The sequence below is a fragment of the Fistularia commersonii genome, chromosome 2 (assembly GCF_037954325.1).
Source record: "Fistularia commersonii isolate RoL2024-O1a breed Wild chromosome 2, RoL_Fcom_v1.0, whole genome shotgun sequence".
Lineage (NCBI taxonomy): Eukaryota > Metazoa > Chordata > Actinopteri > Syngnathiformes > Fistulariidae > Fistularia > Fistularia commersonii.
In genome coordinates this window covers 16,648,697-16,666,108 of record NC_141285.1, presented here as the reverse complement: position 1 = coordinate 16,666,108, position 17,412 = coordinate 16,648,697, and the positions used below count along the sequence as shown (strand labels likewise).

Below are 17,412 nucleotides of genomic sequence, written 5' to 3'. Positions count from 1 at the left end.
CATTTTTAAAGTTATTAATTTGGTCTGCCAGAAATGTATTTGAGTTGCATAGTTAATAAAAGACATTGCAAATCAAATTAAAATTCACTAGTTTCACTCCTGACTTTACTTACACTATATTTTGGATTATTTTAGAAAATATTATTATTGTCATTGTTATCATCCATATTTAAAATATCAGTGATAGTAGTAGCACAAATGGTAGTAGTAGTAATTGTAACACATGTACATTCAAAATGTCACCATCATGTACCGTTTTTTTCAACACACCTACTGTATATCGTTCCTGGCCAAATGTGTAGCAACTGTCTCCATTGACTTGCATTTGTACACCGTCTCAATGATGGTCTTACCACGTATCGTGCCTGACCCACAAGCCCTTCCCTGCCAATTTGCATAAATCACAGTACAGATCTGACAGTTACTAGGCAGCCCAGGCAGGAGATGCCCACTACACGATGTAGAAACCAGGCCACCAACCCGAGAGGAGGAGGACTGCCTGCCAGAGTGACAAATGTGTCCCTACTCTAAACTGTCTTTTCTTGTGTGAATATCGCATGTGTGTGTGTGCCCATATCTGCATCTCTTGGCACATCTGTAGGTACACATGCATGAATGCATGAACTCATGACATGACAAGTGAAGGATAAAAGGTGCTCCAGGATATATTGAATAAGACTGTTTGAGTAATACAATGTACATTTTATATGTCAACAAATTGTTGAACATTGATTGATTTTTATTTTGTTAAAATACACTCATTATACTGGGAAAAGCATTTCATGAGCACAAGCTTGGATTTTGACAGTTGTAGTTTCATTATAAAGCACCATTAGGTAGAATCTTAAATTGAATGGACAGTTAAAATATCTTTATTTACATATCCTTATTATTTATCTGTGGTTTTTGTGATTGGTGTTAGTTTTATTGATACAAGACTTATTGAAATTCCCTCTTATTCAACAGAAGCATTTGTCTTTGCCATCTCTCTGGAGTTCAAAACGCCACAGGAGTACATTTGAAAATGCAGCATAAAGTCCACTGTGTGATCAAATGGTCTAAGGTGTACCCCACATGCTGTGTGCTGAATAAGATGCATTGACAATGAATGAATGAATGGATGAATGAATGAGCACTATTGTCTTTTTTCAACTGGATTTTTTTCATACAGCGTTGAACCAACATTCTTGGCGATGCTTACTCTTGTTTGACCAAGAGGTACGGAATTCCGAGTATGCAATGTTTTACTACTTACCGTTTTATTTGTTGTTGCTAAGTCAAACTTCATAATGCTGCACAGATGAATGATTTTTAACTGATGCAAGGATGTCAGGTGGTGATAGAGGAACGCACTTGCAAGTCTAATGAGTTTCTAAGTACTTAAGTAGCTGTATTTGAAAACACCATAGGCAGGCAGTCTCTCTCGTCTCTCCAATTAGATATGAGCTGAGGCTTAGTGTTGTATGAAGCCAATCTACAGTGACAGTTAGAAAGCACCATAGCGGGGATTGAGGGGATGGAAGATGGAAGTCAACCAGGGCATGACTTACCAGTCATTTTCCTGAGAACAGAGCTGACACTTGAGTCAGTCTCTCTTCACAACAACAGTGGGCTTCTGGAGATATTTTAATCATAATGCCATGGATTGTACATCCATGCATACAAGTCCACCAGATTCATAAGAAGGTCTCACGCATCAATGCGATTTATCATGCAAGATCTGCTTATTCTCACGCCGCCTTTACAACAGAAGATGCCAGCAGTCTTGTGCTATGTTTTGATAACAAAGTGTACACCACTGACATCGCAGCTGTTTACCAGTCCCCTGTGGAGAACCTCTGTCTTCGTAACATCAGGGAACTACAGTAGTTTACATAATGCTACATGCATGTGGGTACTTCGTGTGGGAGAATGTCAGGAGCTGCGGATGCATGGGAATGGTTGAATAGTCATACAATTAAATTTATCCTATAGTCTTTTCAATGTTTTAATGGATTAACATGCCAGACAAACTCAAATACAGCTGTTCACCCTAATGATTAAGGAGGTTCTCTGCTCCTTTATGTAGCTCTATCAGCATGTGATGAGAATGTGTAATGTCACCCTGTTGAAGCACATTCTCCACACATATCAATTCACTGAATCCGTCTAAATATGATCTGGGCACAGGTGTAATAGCGGGAAAAGAATGATTATTTATGTTCTTCAGATGATGACTGTAAACCCATCAGAATTCACATGGAAACTTTCAGTTGTGGTCTCATAAAAACTCTCACACTTCAAAAGCACTTTTGATGTTGGCCCTCTGTTTTTCCAGGCCACTCATGCATCAGTAGTTCTGTGAAAAACATAGTCTCTGAGACAATATTAGAAACAATGCCTGCAGGCGGTACTTTGAAGCTGAACACCAGAGCCAGTCGGCCAATCAGCCCATTGATAGCGTGCTGCTCTCCCTACTAGTTTAGATGATGTTGGTCTTCATCTGGGCTAGAGGGAATACAAAACAGCTTTTTCCTCCAACATAAGTCAGAAGTGATTTTAAATCTTAATATTGTGGTTTCAGCTTCAACAGGAGCCAATGGCAATCTAGGAGCCATTTGCTCAACAGAGCATGTACCATTTGGAATGAAACAACTCAAGTAGCTTATAATGCGCTCATTTCAACATAGTAGAACAGAAGTCAAAGGGTATTCTAGTGCCTTAGCCATCTTGAATATTGAGTAAATATTCATGATGGCACAAGTTCCTGTAGCTATTCAAGTTTGACAATTTTTCATTGCTTAATGGTTGTCCCAAAATACTTAAAAAGGTCAAAAACTGCATTAGAATGTTGTACTGCCAGTAAACATACACTCTGCAGTGACACGACTACTTTCTAAACACTTTTTGGTCTTATTTTATCAGGTTTGATGTAAAGTCTTAGCATCAAATGTCTGAAATTCGAAGTTGAATCTCACTCGGTTAACAACATCACTTCTGGGATGCTCATCATAGCTGTTGCTCTTGGAATAGCTCTGCCAGCAGGCATGAAATCATGCATAAGTTACATCTGTCATTAGGGATTACCAAGGTGTTCTATTTTATGACACTCCTTCTGTGAACACACTGAGGGAAGTTCTCAGAGTAATTGTTTGCCTTGCAAAAACTGAAAATATGGCATGTGTTTAGACATACCATGATCTTCAGAGACAATTACCGCCATCTTATTCTTGAATAATGTTACACAAACACAACATTCACACTGATTTAGAAATGAATGTTACTTCTAAGGAACTTTATTTTACTCATTAGCTGTAACACCCAAAATACAGAACGGAGTCCGGTTGCCACAAGATCTGACAATGTATAAATCTGAGGAAATCCCATGCAATTGTTGCTGTTCCCAAGATTTGTAGTTCAATACACGAATCAATGACTGTTTCTCCATTCATTTGCTTGGGTTACTCCTCTCCACCATATCCATATTTCATAGGTGCTTCTCACCATTTCTCTCATTCTCTTCTATCCCAGCTCTTCTTCGTGTCAGTGCAGTTGACTGCACAACAGGGAGCAGCTTATATTCTGGGTTCTTCTTAATTATTAATGGGTTTTTCAACACAGCCTAATCCATCTTCAGCACTTGAAACACTGACACGGCGAGAGAGCATTCTTTCTTAGATGTGATTTCTCTTTATGCATAGAAATGTTGACCCACTTTCACCTGGTTTTACAGTAGGCATAGTCAACACAGTAAATATACTGTAAATGGAATTGTCAATTGAATTGTCAGTGAAAGTTAAATTATTGTTGCCCTGTAATATTTTCTTATGATTACAGGAGGCAATTAAAAGCAGATGTAGTAATAGTTGTCAATATACCAAAGAAAAACTGTTCACAATTCATGACTGGACTTCAGCTGCAACTTTAAAGATTGCTAAAAATCCCAGTCACCTCTTTTTAAATTAACTGTCAATGACAAAAGAGGCAATGCTTGCAGCTCTTAGCAGATGTACTTCAAGATTTTTTGCTTAGTCCCAACTAAATATGACTTGTTTGAAATTCAACAATAAGAACTTGGGAGATATCAACACTATGCATATGAAGTGATCAAGTGCAAGTGCCCATAATTTGCACTTTCAAAATCAGAGTCTGTTTTTTTTCTTCTATTTGAATGAGAATAAAATTAGTTGTTTTTTCTTCAAATCTGCATACTGCTACAACCCACGTCCCACATTTGCGGAAATTCATTTCCCTGATAAGACGAACAAAAATTCATGGCTGAACAATTCGGGGAACGATGGAAGCCAGAAACTGGCACAGAGTAGAAAGATAAGTGAAAACTAAGAAAGAAAGAAAGAAAGAAAGAACAGACATGTTCGTACTTCCCCGGAGATTAGACCAAACTCAAGAAAGAAATAGTTCAATATTGAAGTGATCACCAAAAGAGCTGAGAAATAGAGAAAAGAACAGGTGGCGGTGAGGATCACCTGATCTTTCAGTGTGAGATAAGAGATTTGCTGCAATTATTGGCTCAACGTAGAAAAGTCTTTGTCAAACACAAGACTTTGCCTGGATGAAGGTGATGATGAGCAGCCATTTCTTTGACCAGGAGAGTTTTTTTGCATTCAAGAGAAAAATGATAAATGTTGTAGTTGGTGTTGTGATTAACGATACAAACAGAAACTTTTTATTTAAAGTTAGTCACCATGATATTTTCCAGTGAAGAATCATCAATCAAATCAAATCAAATCAAAGGCAGTAGTCCATTGAAGCATTTTGGAATTAATGCCCATGTGTTTTAAGATTATAAGTCTTTCGGACCATTATCATTTGTGCATTTGCGCCCTTTTTTTCTAATGATGCACAACCATGCCAAATCATTTTCAACCAAGGCCAGAGGTTGCACTGAATATCTTTAATTGTTTCAGAACTACTTCATACGTTTAGACAAACTGAAGTCTCATCTGAAAACTGAAAACCTGATGGAAAAACATCTCAGTACAAATCGGCTATTTAGTCTCACTGAGCCAAAGCATGCATAAACCTGTTGGCCAGTGTTATAGACAACTGCAGCAGAAACCAAACCATGTATTAATATATGCTCTCTGCCGACACATTAAGATACAGTACCTGTTTTCAGAGATTGCTGTGACACACAGCTCAAACTAATTGTGTGGACTACATTAGTTTTTCCTTTACTTTCTGTATTTCAAATTCCAATAAGGAGTGTTTGGAGGACATGTGAGTTGTTAAAAAATATGTCTAACATGGAATAAAAATATGATGCACTTGCTTGTTCATTTCAGCCTTTCTGCTTCTTATTAGCATGCTGTCTGTATACACTATATTATTTTAATCTGTTTCAGATCATATTTTTCTATCCGCCCTTAAGTGTTTCATAACTTTCAAGCATTCACCAAAATGTTAGGGAAAATACACATTTCAGCTTGATGATGCCAGTGGTCAGAGAGTTAAGTAATTACCTATTCATATGTGAACCTGAGGGAAAAATAAAGAGGGTCACCTTTGGTCCTGTCAATGCACATTTTAATCTGGACTGGACATCTAACCTTGTATTTGCATTGCTAGAACCCACCAATGTGGCCAAGAGCAGATACTGCTCTGCAAAGCACTTAGAAGGTTTGCATTTGGAAAATAAATCAGAAAAAGACTCACAGTTGTGTTTGCTACTTTAAAGATCATGTATCATTTTTATATATAATCTATCACACACTTTTTTAATATTATGTTTTGAATTAGGGGAGAAATTATTTAAATAAGGAGCTTTCTTAATTACCTTAATGTGGTCGTACAACAAAACTAGCAGAAAACACAGTACTCGTTAAAGACAAATATGTCTAGAACAATTGTTACAGTCAGCAGGGCCACTGCCTAACATGCTGCTTAAATATGAAATGATATATTCAGGCAGGGAGGCAGGCACAGATAGATAGATAGATAGATAGATAGATAGATAGATAGATAGATAGATAGATAGATAGATCGATAGATAGATAGATAGATAGATAGATAGATAGATAGATACATACATACATACATACATACATACATACATACACACATACATACATACCTACATACAAACAGCATATGATGCATCTGTACGACCAAACTGTTCTTATATCTAAATCGGGGAAATCGAATAAAATAGAGACAAAAGGTGTTCTTGAATAGAGACAGACGAGGATTTGTTCTAAGGATCCTGAAGGGGTCTTCGATGTCGTCACCAGCAGAGATAAGGTCAAAGCCTACTGATTTTCAACACTGTTCAATGAGACAGCGGGCTGTTCAGTGTACCACTGTGTAGTCACTATGAAGAAACAGCTTCAGCTTCGTTACACTGACAGCTATAATGAAAAAGCAATACACAGGATCTCTATATGACTGACTTTCCACTTGGATGCTTCCATCCATTTCATCTCTCAGATCAGCGCTCACCTTGAAGAAAGGCAGAAATAGGCTACACATCTGCTGCAGCATCACACACTAAAATGCAGCAACTACAGCTCCAGTCTTTGAGTCTCTCGCATGAGTGGGAGGCGATGTGAGGTACAGAGTCTTTAATGCGCAGGGTGGAATTATATATCCTTTTAATCATGCCCCCCTAGCAGCACTTTAGGATGAGAGTGACAGAGAGCCAACACAAAGCTAATTCCACCCCTGTCACATCCGATCTTCAGTAATGACGCCCGCCTGATGGCCCATGTTCATGCACATTTGCAGGGGTAATGTTTGATAGAAATCAATTCACGGTAATATGGTGGATGGGAATACTGAGATGGGTTTTGTCTGGTTGTAATGGTTCGTTCAATGAGCATGCCTCTTTTAGCTTCTTAGCCAGTTTACAAGCGCCCCTTTTAATGCACCTTAGGCATGATTAGAGTTGTTGTCTCGGTATGTTCAAAACTAATTCTCAAGCTGGTCATAACAGATATGATATCTTGCTGGACTTGACAAGAACACAAGGGGCTGTTGTTGGCACCATCAATTTATAAATATTTTCATTATCAACAGGATAGAACAATATTACAACATCCTTTGAAAGTACAGTCTTTTTGACATAGAAGTCATGAAACATACAGTAAACATTTCGCATTTCTATATATGACAAACCAGATGGAGTCATTGCGACTTCAATTATTAAAAATATTTTTTGGAATAGAACTTTCAATGGCACAAAATCTGCCAGTGATTGGATGATAGCTCAAAATGGGATCATGAAATCAATTACATTTTCATTACCAGGGTTTTGTGAGAACATCAACATTTCCAAACTAAAACAGTGAACATTACTTATTCAAACTAATTGGCTTTTACACCACTCTATGTACTGCATGTGTGGATACACTGAGCGCGGCTAACAACACCATGAATTATAAATTCCTCCAGTGACAGAGGATATTATGGAATCTGAGAGGCAATATGAGCAAATCTCTCTTTTTATTCATGCCGGTCCTGTTTAATGAATCACAAGGAGATTGCTCTGACTGTTGCTATTAATCAGAGCTTCTCTGATGCTGATTGAAGAGGGTAATATGAACGAGAATACCAATGAGTTTAGGACTAAGCACAAGCTGGAAAATGGAAAAATAACTCAGCCACACAGACACTCGTGTACAAAACACAGTCCAAACACAATCTTGTTCCACCTTCACAAAAATTAAGTCTATTACAGTTTGACCCTGTTCTCCTGAGATGGAGAGACTTCATCAAACTGTTCTCCTCTTGGCTCTCTGGGGAGTAAGATGTTTCGATGCTGGACATATTGGCATAAGCTGTGTGATATTACAAGAAATACCATTCAAAAATGTCATCATAGGTTGAAGGAAAAATTTGAGCAGACTTTTGACTCAAGGGAGCATTTTGTTCATAAATCTAATTTCTGTATTTCTCCAGTTCTATAAACTGTTAGTGAAATAAGTAAAGACCTCTGGACAACAGACATGTAACTCAGAAGTCCTTACAAGCAACTGCAATGGACACTTTTAAAAGTGTTCAAGTTATTAACAAAGCGCCAGTAAAGCGCATAGATGAGTTGGCTTTTTGAAAGTAACAAAAACCTAAATCCTGCCTGTAACTGTCAACATATTTAATTTTCAACAAAATATGAACGAAGCCTCTGCAGTGAAGTATTTTAATGTTGGAAATAAAATGTAATATGTGAATAAGCAAACATTACTGAAGGGTTTCATCCAACTAGCTATTATCTAATTTTCTGTCTTTTTATCTAGCTAAGCCCATTAGCTGCTGTGGCTTCATACTTGTGCTTGACAGACATGAAAATGCTCTCGATTGTCTCATCTAAATTGCAAGAAAGGTAATGAGAAGCTTGGGAGAGGATACGCAGATACTGTAATACATGCTCATGCCAATAGATTGTTGTTACTCTACAATACATATTTTGCATGGTATGATTCAATTCAATTTGTAAATTAATGGACGGTGCGGAGAATTGTGCACATGCTGCCATTTTTTGCACATACCTGAGATGCCTACTTCAAGTATCCTTCCTCTAAAACCCAAGGACACCCATCATCGGCACATGATTTGAACGCACGCATGCACACACACACACACACACACACACACACACACACACACTGCACACAGGAGAGTACAGCATGGCTATCACACAGAGCATTCCATCATACTGTCACTCACATCTGCTGCCCTTTCTCATTACTACACCCTCCTGATTCTCTCTCCTTTAACTCCCCTTCAGCCTTTTCTCTCTCCTTTCTAGTCCTGCATATAATTCCCATACTCCCCTGAAGACTTTCCATGCTAAAAATAATAAAAAAATGAATTCCTTGGAATGTAGTTGCTTGATAGAGAGGCAGGTGGGCTGACAGGCTTTCGCCCTGGCCTGATGTCCTCTGAGTCCCAGAGAGAATGTTAACAGTCTAAGCAGGCCACCAAGCGATTTCAATACAACTCTGTGATGGAAACCGAGAAGTGATTTTCCACATCTGCACACAAGTTAAAAGTGTCAGAATAAGACAGCTGGTATCTTTGTTTTTTCTTCTCTCGCATGAATCTGTGAAAGTGGATCGATGGAAAATACCACTGCTGCATTTGAGCAAACACATTATGTCACAGTCAACTCTGAATGTTTGGGCAGAGGTAAGTTTCTGTGGGCTCTGCAGGTTTTACCACCTATGTTTTTTAACATAAAGGGATAAATGACAAAAACATGCCAGGGTGGTGGTACGAAGAGGATAATTAGGAGCTACAAAACACAGTTTGTCTGCACAAGAAAATCACTTCCCTGGTGCTAAGGGGCTACCACGGCACAGATTATTTTTTACTTCAGCACCTAGCAACTGGCAGATGGACTAAACTTGGTGCCGGCTGCCAAAGCTGATAGGACACTGCAGGACTGCAAAATGAGCTGTGATGAATCCCCTGCTGAGGCCAACAAGAGAGACAACGCCTCATTAAGATGCATAGCATCCTCAAATGCCCAGCCACACTTTACGGCACCTAGCCGTCCCTTGCAAAAATTGTCCGCCATGCAACAGATAGAGGCACTAAGTAGAAGTCAGTGCATAATAAACACCGCATGGTTACCATAATAGAATGCTTGGTGGACCATCAAATTTGATAGAAAAGAACTTAATAAAGATCTGGAACACAGATGCTGGCAATGTTTGAGCTGAATATTCATTGCCATGGGATTCATGATGTCTCTGAAGGTATGATGTTGTAAAAGCACAAACAGGACTAGTGACATCTTTAGCATGGATTGGTTGTTGTTTTTGTTTGTTTTTATGTTGTTTTCTTTTCTGAAGATGGCTCACATAGAATTATGGATATCTGTAAGGATTTGCCTTAAGAAAAACAGTGAGTCATCAGGAATTTTGTACATTTTCCCAACTGATACCACAAGTTTACATTTTACATGGAGAGAGACGGGTCATTAAAACTGCACCTGTTGTGTGGGTATAAACATGTGTTCCTCATAACCACCTATCATAAACCTGAATAAAGAACATCTTTGTTTTGCAAGCAGGAGGAGGCATATTCTCATTACAAAAACACCTTCTTGCCCTGAAGAAAATCAGAGATGAATATTGTGCTTCATCTGGTTTTACGGGGGTCCCTGGAGGCCTGGGCTTTGTCTTCTGATGATGAGACTGCAGCTACAGTTCGGTTTGCTCATAAATATATCAGCCTGCATCACAATGGATCTGCAACCCTACATCATGCATCTCAATCTTAATGCATCTGCATTGCTTATCTCAACCCTCGACCACTGCCTTTATAACCTAACATACAGCTAACCACACTCTGTCATCATTTGTTCCATGCTTTATAATTTTCTACGCATTACATTATTTCACCAAATATCCTGTTGTCATTCCACACTACCTAGGAAACTAATTTCTTTCGTCCATCAAACAGGGAAGACAGGAAATAAGAAACACGCAATATGAGTGAGATATACTGGGGAAAAGGGGGGTTACAACAAAGAGAGACAAAGACAGAGCACCAGAGACTCCTGGGACAACCAGACAGGGCTGTGGAGAGGAGCTTAATTTCCCAGCACCATCTGTTACCAGTCCCTGGGTTGAAAGCTCCACTTATGTCAAACCTCCCACAACCGCAGACCAATAGAGCGAGAGAAGCCACTGCCTTTCCTAGTCTTCTCCCTCTCCATCTTCTTCTCAATGTCTCCACAAGCCGACCACCTACATCCCTCCAAAGGGCTCTAGTCTCACTGTACATTGGATAAATGAAGTCTCCAATGTTTTGGTTATGTTGAGGAGGACATCTGTTTGGCAGTGATGGAGCATTACCTTGTCAGGTATGACTGCTCCGCAGGTATTTTTTTGAATCACTGTCCATTTTTTGTAGGATCTGGATATGGTCCTTTTAATCTCAGCTGCCTGCCATCGATTGACAAAAAAGCCCACAGGGGACATCGGGTATATATAGGCCTTTCTACAGGGAAGACAAGCCAACGACCCAATGTGTCAATGGAATTGCCTCCGAGCTACTGCTTTGCCTTTTTATCGAGTGGTGTAAGCAGGAGGCATTACGTTAAGCGAATTGTGTGGCCTACATTAGGAACTTGGTAGAGGTATGAAAATGTGTCGGAAACAGTCACTTGCAGAAAGTCTGTCGGTCACAGCACACTGGAAAGGTTTTCCAGTTAATGTACACATGCTTAAATTAACTTCCACTGTATAAATCATTTAATTTTTTCAACCTCTAGACTTTCAAACACAAGACTAGGATATGAAGAGTAGCGACATCCCTAGGCTTCTTTCCTGGCATTTTCATTACTGTTCTTGTTGGCCATTTCTTCAAATTTGAAAAGGTCACAATGCTGTCAATTTTCTGTTTAGAAAGTGGACATGGCCCAGTGCAGACATGCCTGACCTAATGGTGCTGTTGAAGCACACTGCCTCTCCTAATTTGAAGATCCATGACACAAACATATGACAGGAACCATTTCCTTGTGTGAAGGCAGACCCCTTGTGGACAGTTGTATTTTTACCGGGTGTTTAAAAAGAGCCAACAGTTCCAACAGTCATGGTGAATGAACACAAATTACTGGCCATTTTGACAATTAAAACAATTTGTGTCTTAATATGGGATTTCACAAACCAATCCCATAAAATGATTTAAGTCAAAAGCATCTGTGGCATTCAAATTTGATAAGGTCAATGAAACCACTGGATATCAATTCTATTCTATTCAATTCTCAAATCTATTTTCACAATAATTCAAGGGAGACTTCTACCAAAATATGCATAAAAATAAAATTTAAATAGTGTCTTTATTATGGTGGATAAATTAACATTGAAATAAAAGCAAGTGAATCGCTTCCATCGATTTTTTCCAAATTTTATTTTATGACAATATACAAGAACATCTTGAGCACGGAGATATCCCTTAGCGGTCCTGGCTCACTGTGGGGACATGGAAACAAAATCAGTTCAAGAACATTTTTTCCAACAATTAAACCACCAACCAACACTTTGAGAGGTTGAGTAACAGCTGGTACACCAAAAGCTGACAATCTGATTAAGTTTCACACCATAGTTCATTGTAGCTTTAAAACAAGTATCACCACAGTCGAGAACTAGTTAAATAAGAATCATCTCGTAAAACCAGAGGGCTTCAGCTGCTGCCCATTCAGAGGTAAAGCGATTATTTCACTGCATGGTACTGACAATTCAATAGGGCTGGATGGATCACAGAATTGTAAACTGCACATCTAAATGTTCATTCAGGATAAAAAAAATTGAGTGAGCTTGACACTACGATGTAAAAAGTGAATCCTATAGACTACTAATAAAGGAGTATGTTTTCAGATCACATGTTAAAATCCAACAGATAAAACACTCACGTTACAATTTCTTTTCAAGATGGCACTGAAAGACAACACTCTGTCACAGCACCTCTTAGTATTTTTTACACTATCTCTTTATTTTCAAGTTATTTATTCACCTGTCCAGTCTTTTTTCACGTTTTATTTTTATGTTGCCCATTGTCATCCCTGATTACATTGTTGTCTACTTATTTGCTGTCTATTTATTTATGGATTTTTTTTTGTCTTGCTTTATCCTGTCTTCTGCCTTTCTATTTATATTTGTACTCCTATTTATTCCCTTTTTTGACATAACTATTACGCTGCTGTGACAAAGGAATTTCCCCTGTGGAGATCAATGAAGTTTATCTAAACTCTTATTACAAGTACTGACACATTGGAAGAAAATCTGCAATAAGAGTTTAAAGCATTAAAGTGCATGGATGGAACTACAACGGAAATGTTCACTATGAGAGGACCAATTACAGAAGTCCAAGTTTCACAACCTTGACTTTATGAGAAGCATGTAGGCTAAACAAACAATTTTAATCTAGAGAATTTCTAAAACTTTGTTGCTTATTTTCTCTTTGAAATTATCAAATACAAGCTTGTATGAGATAGAAGGCTACAAAGCATGCATTGGGTTGCTTTTTTTCAGTTTACGATGATGTAAAATGTGTATGTATTGCATGTGTGACTATGCATGAACCCTTGACACCCACAGGTCATTTAGATACCTGAAACCATTGTGCAACAGACACCTTTTTTTGCCTGGCATCTATAATTTCCTTATACTTCTATTAGTATGACACAGGAGTATAAAGGATATGCTTTTAACTCAGCCGAACACCTTTGGTTAATTTTACCTAACTTTCAACTTTTACACATTTTACCGATTGAAGCAGCGTAAATGAATTGTAATGCGAAGACCTGTCTTTTGTTGGATCGTCTCATTTCACATCACACTGACAGAAAAAACTGAAGTCCCAACACAACATAATGTAAAGGATATGCAGTAGAAAATGGGATCAAATACAATAGTCCTTTTGAGGCAATACCATGCAATGAAAGAGTAGCTTGAAATGTACCTAACACTTCATTTCTGCATTATTACCTAGCAATAGAGAGCATTTTAGTGACTTTTATATGCCCATTAAGAGCAGCAACAATAATACAAGAGTTCAGATAAAAAGGGGGACCAATGGGAAAAGGAGTTTGAACCAACAATGAAAGAGATTACTGCAGGGGAGGTAGGGAGTGACATGCATGGCAGAACTCTGCTATCAGGTTTAGATGTGCAAAACGATAGCACACCATGCTTGTTCTGTTGCTGTACCTGCACACTGACACTTCATTTCTGCAAAAGTAATCCATGGGAAGCAAAAATAAAGAACAAAAGATGGACCAAAAATATGTTATTATTGAACAAAGAAACATGGGGTCTTGAATGGATTTTTGATGTATTTCAAACAAGGGTTGCAGATTATGTTTTATCCAAGGTTAAACTCTGTAGTCTGAAATTTTTTTTCCAAAAAAATGACATTCAAGGTTTTATGGTATAAAATCATACCAAAGTTATTTAGTAAATAAGAATCCATTTACCAGTGGCCTAAGATGGGACTGGTAATTTGTGCCACACACACACACACACACTTAAGTAATATATTTCTTTCATGCAAAAATTAAACCGGTAGACTTGATTTAGTTTTCCATTGGCAAACATTTTGACTTAATGCAACACTTCAGGTAATTACTAGATTTGTAATAATGGCCCAGGAACATGTTTATATTCAACTAATGAGTACTAGTAGGTAAGTGTAGAGGGTCAGGTCACATCCTATTTGAAGGTACTAGACATTGAAGGGGAAACATTAAGACTTTCGTGTAAGGTGAAAGTGAGATTAAAAGGAGTCTAGGATCTATCACACTCCTACTGTTTCTGCAACTGCAGTTAGTCGGAATAAGAATGAAATTTACCTTCTGTTTTCCGAAGAGCATTTGAAATGATTGGAGTAATGACATAAGAGAATATTAACAGTGAGTTTGGAAAAACAAGATTAACTGGGTACGAACAGAAAGAATGTAAAAAGGGGAAAAAAAAGGCAAGCGAAGTTCAGGTTGGGTAAAACTTTGCATTCAACTGCTTTTCTGTCTTTTCTTAATGGCCACAAATCAATGTTGAATATTATGCACATGACCATATCCTAATTTGACAGTAGTAACTAAAACTATTGTTTAAACTATCAATACTATGATCACATTACCTTTTTGCCGGCAGCACCAACGCTAGCTTTCTTGATACCTCGTACTTTCTTCATTCTGTTCTTGCGTTCCTTGCGCTGTTTCCTTGAAGTCTTCTTTTTCTCAAAGAGACCATGCTGAGGGTAACAATTTACAAACTTAATACTTCATGGTAATGACCAAAAGAGATAATATCATACATGTCATTATGACATAACTTGCAAGTAACTGGTGCTGAGATGAAAATAAATTGATAAATGACCAACACATAGATGCATGGGGCCACCCTTTACATCAAGTATCACTGTTTAAGAAACAGGGGCTAAAGAACTGAACTCACACTGAAACACTTTCAGTGTGAGTTCTGTCACTGAAATCTCCAAATAACCAGTGCCATACTTTTGACCAGGGACACTATAATAAAGCAGTGATACAGCAAAGCACTGAACTCGGAATGGTTCTCCTCGCATTACAGACAAGCAAAACAGCAAAAATATATCAATGATGATGAATTTTAACTTTACACCATTTACATGTTCTATCGGTTTGCCAAACTTCCCTACTTTGCCAAGATAATCTGTAGTTAATTTCATGAAGGCAGGTAATACAGTGCATAATAACCTTTTCTCATTTCCAGATGAAGACCAAAAATGCATAACACACACCATCTACAGTCACCTTCCCTGGCCAAATATCAAAATCCCAAATGCATCTATAAACTTACCCTTGCCAATCTGTGTTTGGGCTCATTCTTCTTAGCATAATCTAGAGAATCATATACCATTGCGAAACCTGTTGTCTTGCCACCACCAAACTGAGTTCTGAACCCAAAGACGAACACAACATCAGGGGTGGTCTTGTACATCTTGGCAAGTTTCTCCCTGATTTCAGTCTTTGGGACTGTGGCCTTGCCGGGATGCAAGACATCAACAACCTGCAGGAGGACAGGAAATGAAGGTGCCAATCATGCATGATAAAAAGCTGAAGTATGTAAAAAATAATTCACCCAGAAAGAGATGAACCTTACCATTTGCTTCCTCTGAAGCAGTCGGTTCGTCATGAACTTACGGGTCCGGACTGTTACTGTGTCGTTCTGAGTATGGGAGAGAGTTGCATATTACAGCATTGCTAAATCTTGGTATTGAACTGTGGTCTATCTGACGAGCTATCTGTTATCTTGTACAGCAGATTTTATCCCAAAATCAGCTCTAACAGACATATATCCACTCTCTGTGAGAACAGCGACTATGTCGTATAACATATTAAGAGTAACATCGTTCTTATAAAGGGCCTTGCTCCGGAGCGGCTAAGGAAACATGCTAACGTTTACATAGAACAACATTCAACGCTAGGCATTACTTAACATCAGTTTGTTAGACAGGAAATTATGGAAATCCAAAGTAGTAAGTTCAGAATGTTTCTTCCTTCGCTTGCGATCCGAAAACGAGCAAGGAAAGTTCGACAAATGTGGACGTATGGAAACGGGACAGGCAGTGTATCATGAAGGTGATGCTAGAAATTCCGACTTGTGATAACCTTTATCACACCAATAATGGCATTAGGTAATTATTTCGGCTCCAAATAACCTCTCATTTTAATCCAATGTCTAAAGACAATCGGATTGTTTCGATGTTTCATGGGTTTTATTCCATCTTTTTATCGCAGCACTCACCATCTTGACGTCGGCCTCGCTCAGGGACGTAGAAAAGGAGGAAGGACCTTTCTGCGACCGAATACATGCCTGTTGAAAATTATATAGGTGTGTCCGTCACTTGCCTGACGAAAAAAACAAATAACCATACAAAAACAAACAACAAAAAACAACAATAATAACTTATAATGGCAACGGTAGGAGTAATGACCAAAAAATAAATAAGTAATAGAGAAGCACTCAAGAATGAGTTTGCAGTATATTCATGCAGTGTGTGCATTTTGCCCGCGCAATAACTCCGAAATGAAAGCTGAGCACTATCTCTTCTCCCCCTAGTTATTAACGTCGTTTTCAGCATTATAAACAAAAAAGAGGGACTTAAAAGTAAAACAAAAACAAAGAAGAAAAACATTACATACATTTTGATAATTATCAGCAGCAGTTCCTCCTCCATCCACTAATGGCCACTGATATCTTTCAGACCATTCTGACTGTGGATGCCACAGAAACATTATACACTGCTCAAAAAAATAAAGGGAACACTTAAAAAACACATCCTAGATCTAAATGAATGAAATATTCTCATGAAATACTTTGCTCTTTACACAGTTGAATGTGCTGACAACAAAATCACACAAAAATGATCAATGGAAATCAATTGTATCAACCCATGGAGGTCTGGATAAGAATCACACTCAAAATTAAAGTGTAAAAACAAACTCCAGGCTGATCCAACTTTGATGTAATGTCTTTAAAACAAGTCAAAATGAATCTGTGTTGCTTCCTGAGTGGACACTATGATTTCACAGAAGTGTGATTGCCTTGGAGTTACATTGTGTTGTTCAAGTGTTCCCTTTATCTTTTTGAGCAGTATAGTTACATCCTACATAAATATTAAACTATAGAAATATTGATCAATTTAATTTTATCTTATTTAATGAAGGCTCAAGTTTGATATTAAATCACCAGGTCAGACACAATCTTACAAAAAAATTGATAGTGTGAATATGGTACGTAGAGTAAATCATGAATAGCCTACCCTAAACGCAGCAATAATATTCAAAAATGTAACAAAATAAAGTATAGGTTTTGCATTACATTTGAAATTACAATTGAAATCTTTATATAATCTCATATTTCAGTATGTTATCGAAATGGGATTTCCCTGTTCTTTGTAGCACTATTCTAAGCATCACTGACA

General features: G+C 38.0%; 1 protein-coding gene across 1 annotated transcript; it reads right to left on the bottom strand.

The window, feature by feature from the left end:
• Nucleotides 1–11,837: 11,837 nt before the first annotated feature.
• On the bottom strand, nt 11,838–16,312 carry rps24 (ribosomal protein S24). The gene is made up of 5 exons (XM_086170857.1): nt 16,233–16,312; nt 15,588–15,653; nt 15,285–15,494; nt 14,584–14,697; nt 11,838–11,918 (listed from the first exon to the last, which is right to left on the bottom strand). The coding sequence occupies exons 1-5, from the start codon at nt 16,233–16,235 to the stop codon at nt 11,916–11,918; spliced, it is 396 nt and encodes a 131-aa protein (XP_086026983.1). The 5' UTR covers nt 16,236–16,312; the 3' UTR covers nt 11,838–11,915.
• Between the last annotated feature and the right edge of the window lie 1,100 nt (nt 16,313–17,412).

What these genes read in the sequence shown, in the direction of transcription:
- rps24 (XM_086170857.1), bottom strand. An exon ending in TGCTTCAGAGGAAGCAAATG is followed by an intron (nt 15,495 to 15,587) that starts GTAAGGTTCATC and finishes GTCCTCCTGCAG; the next exon opens with GTTGTTGATGTCTTGCATCC. An exon ending in CCAAACACAGATTGGCAAGG is followed by an intron (nt 14,698 to 15,284) that starts GTAAGTTTATAG and finishes TGTTACCCTCAG; the next exon opens with CATGGTCTCTTTGAGAAAAA.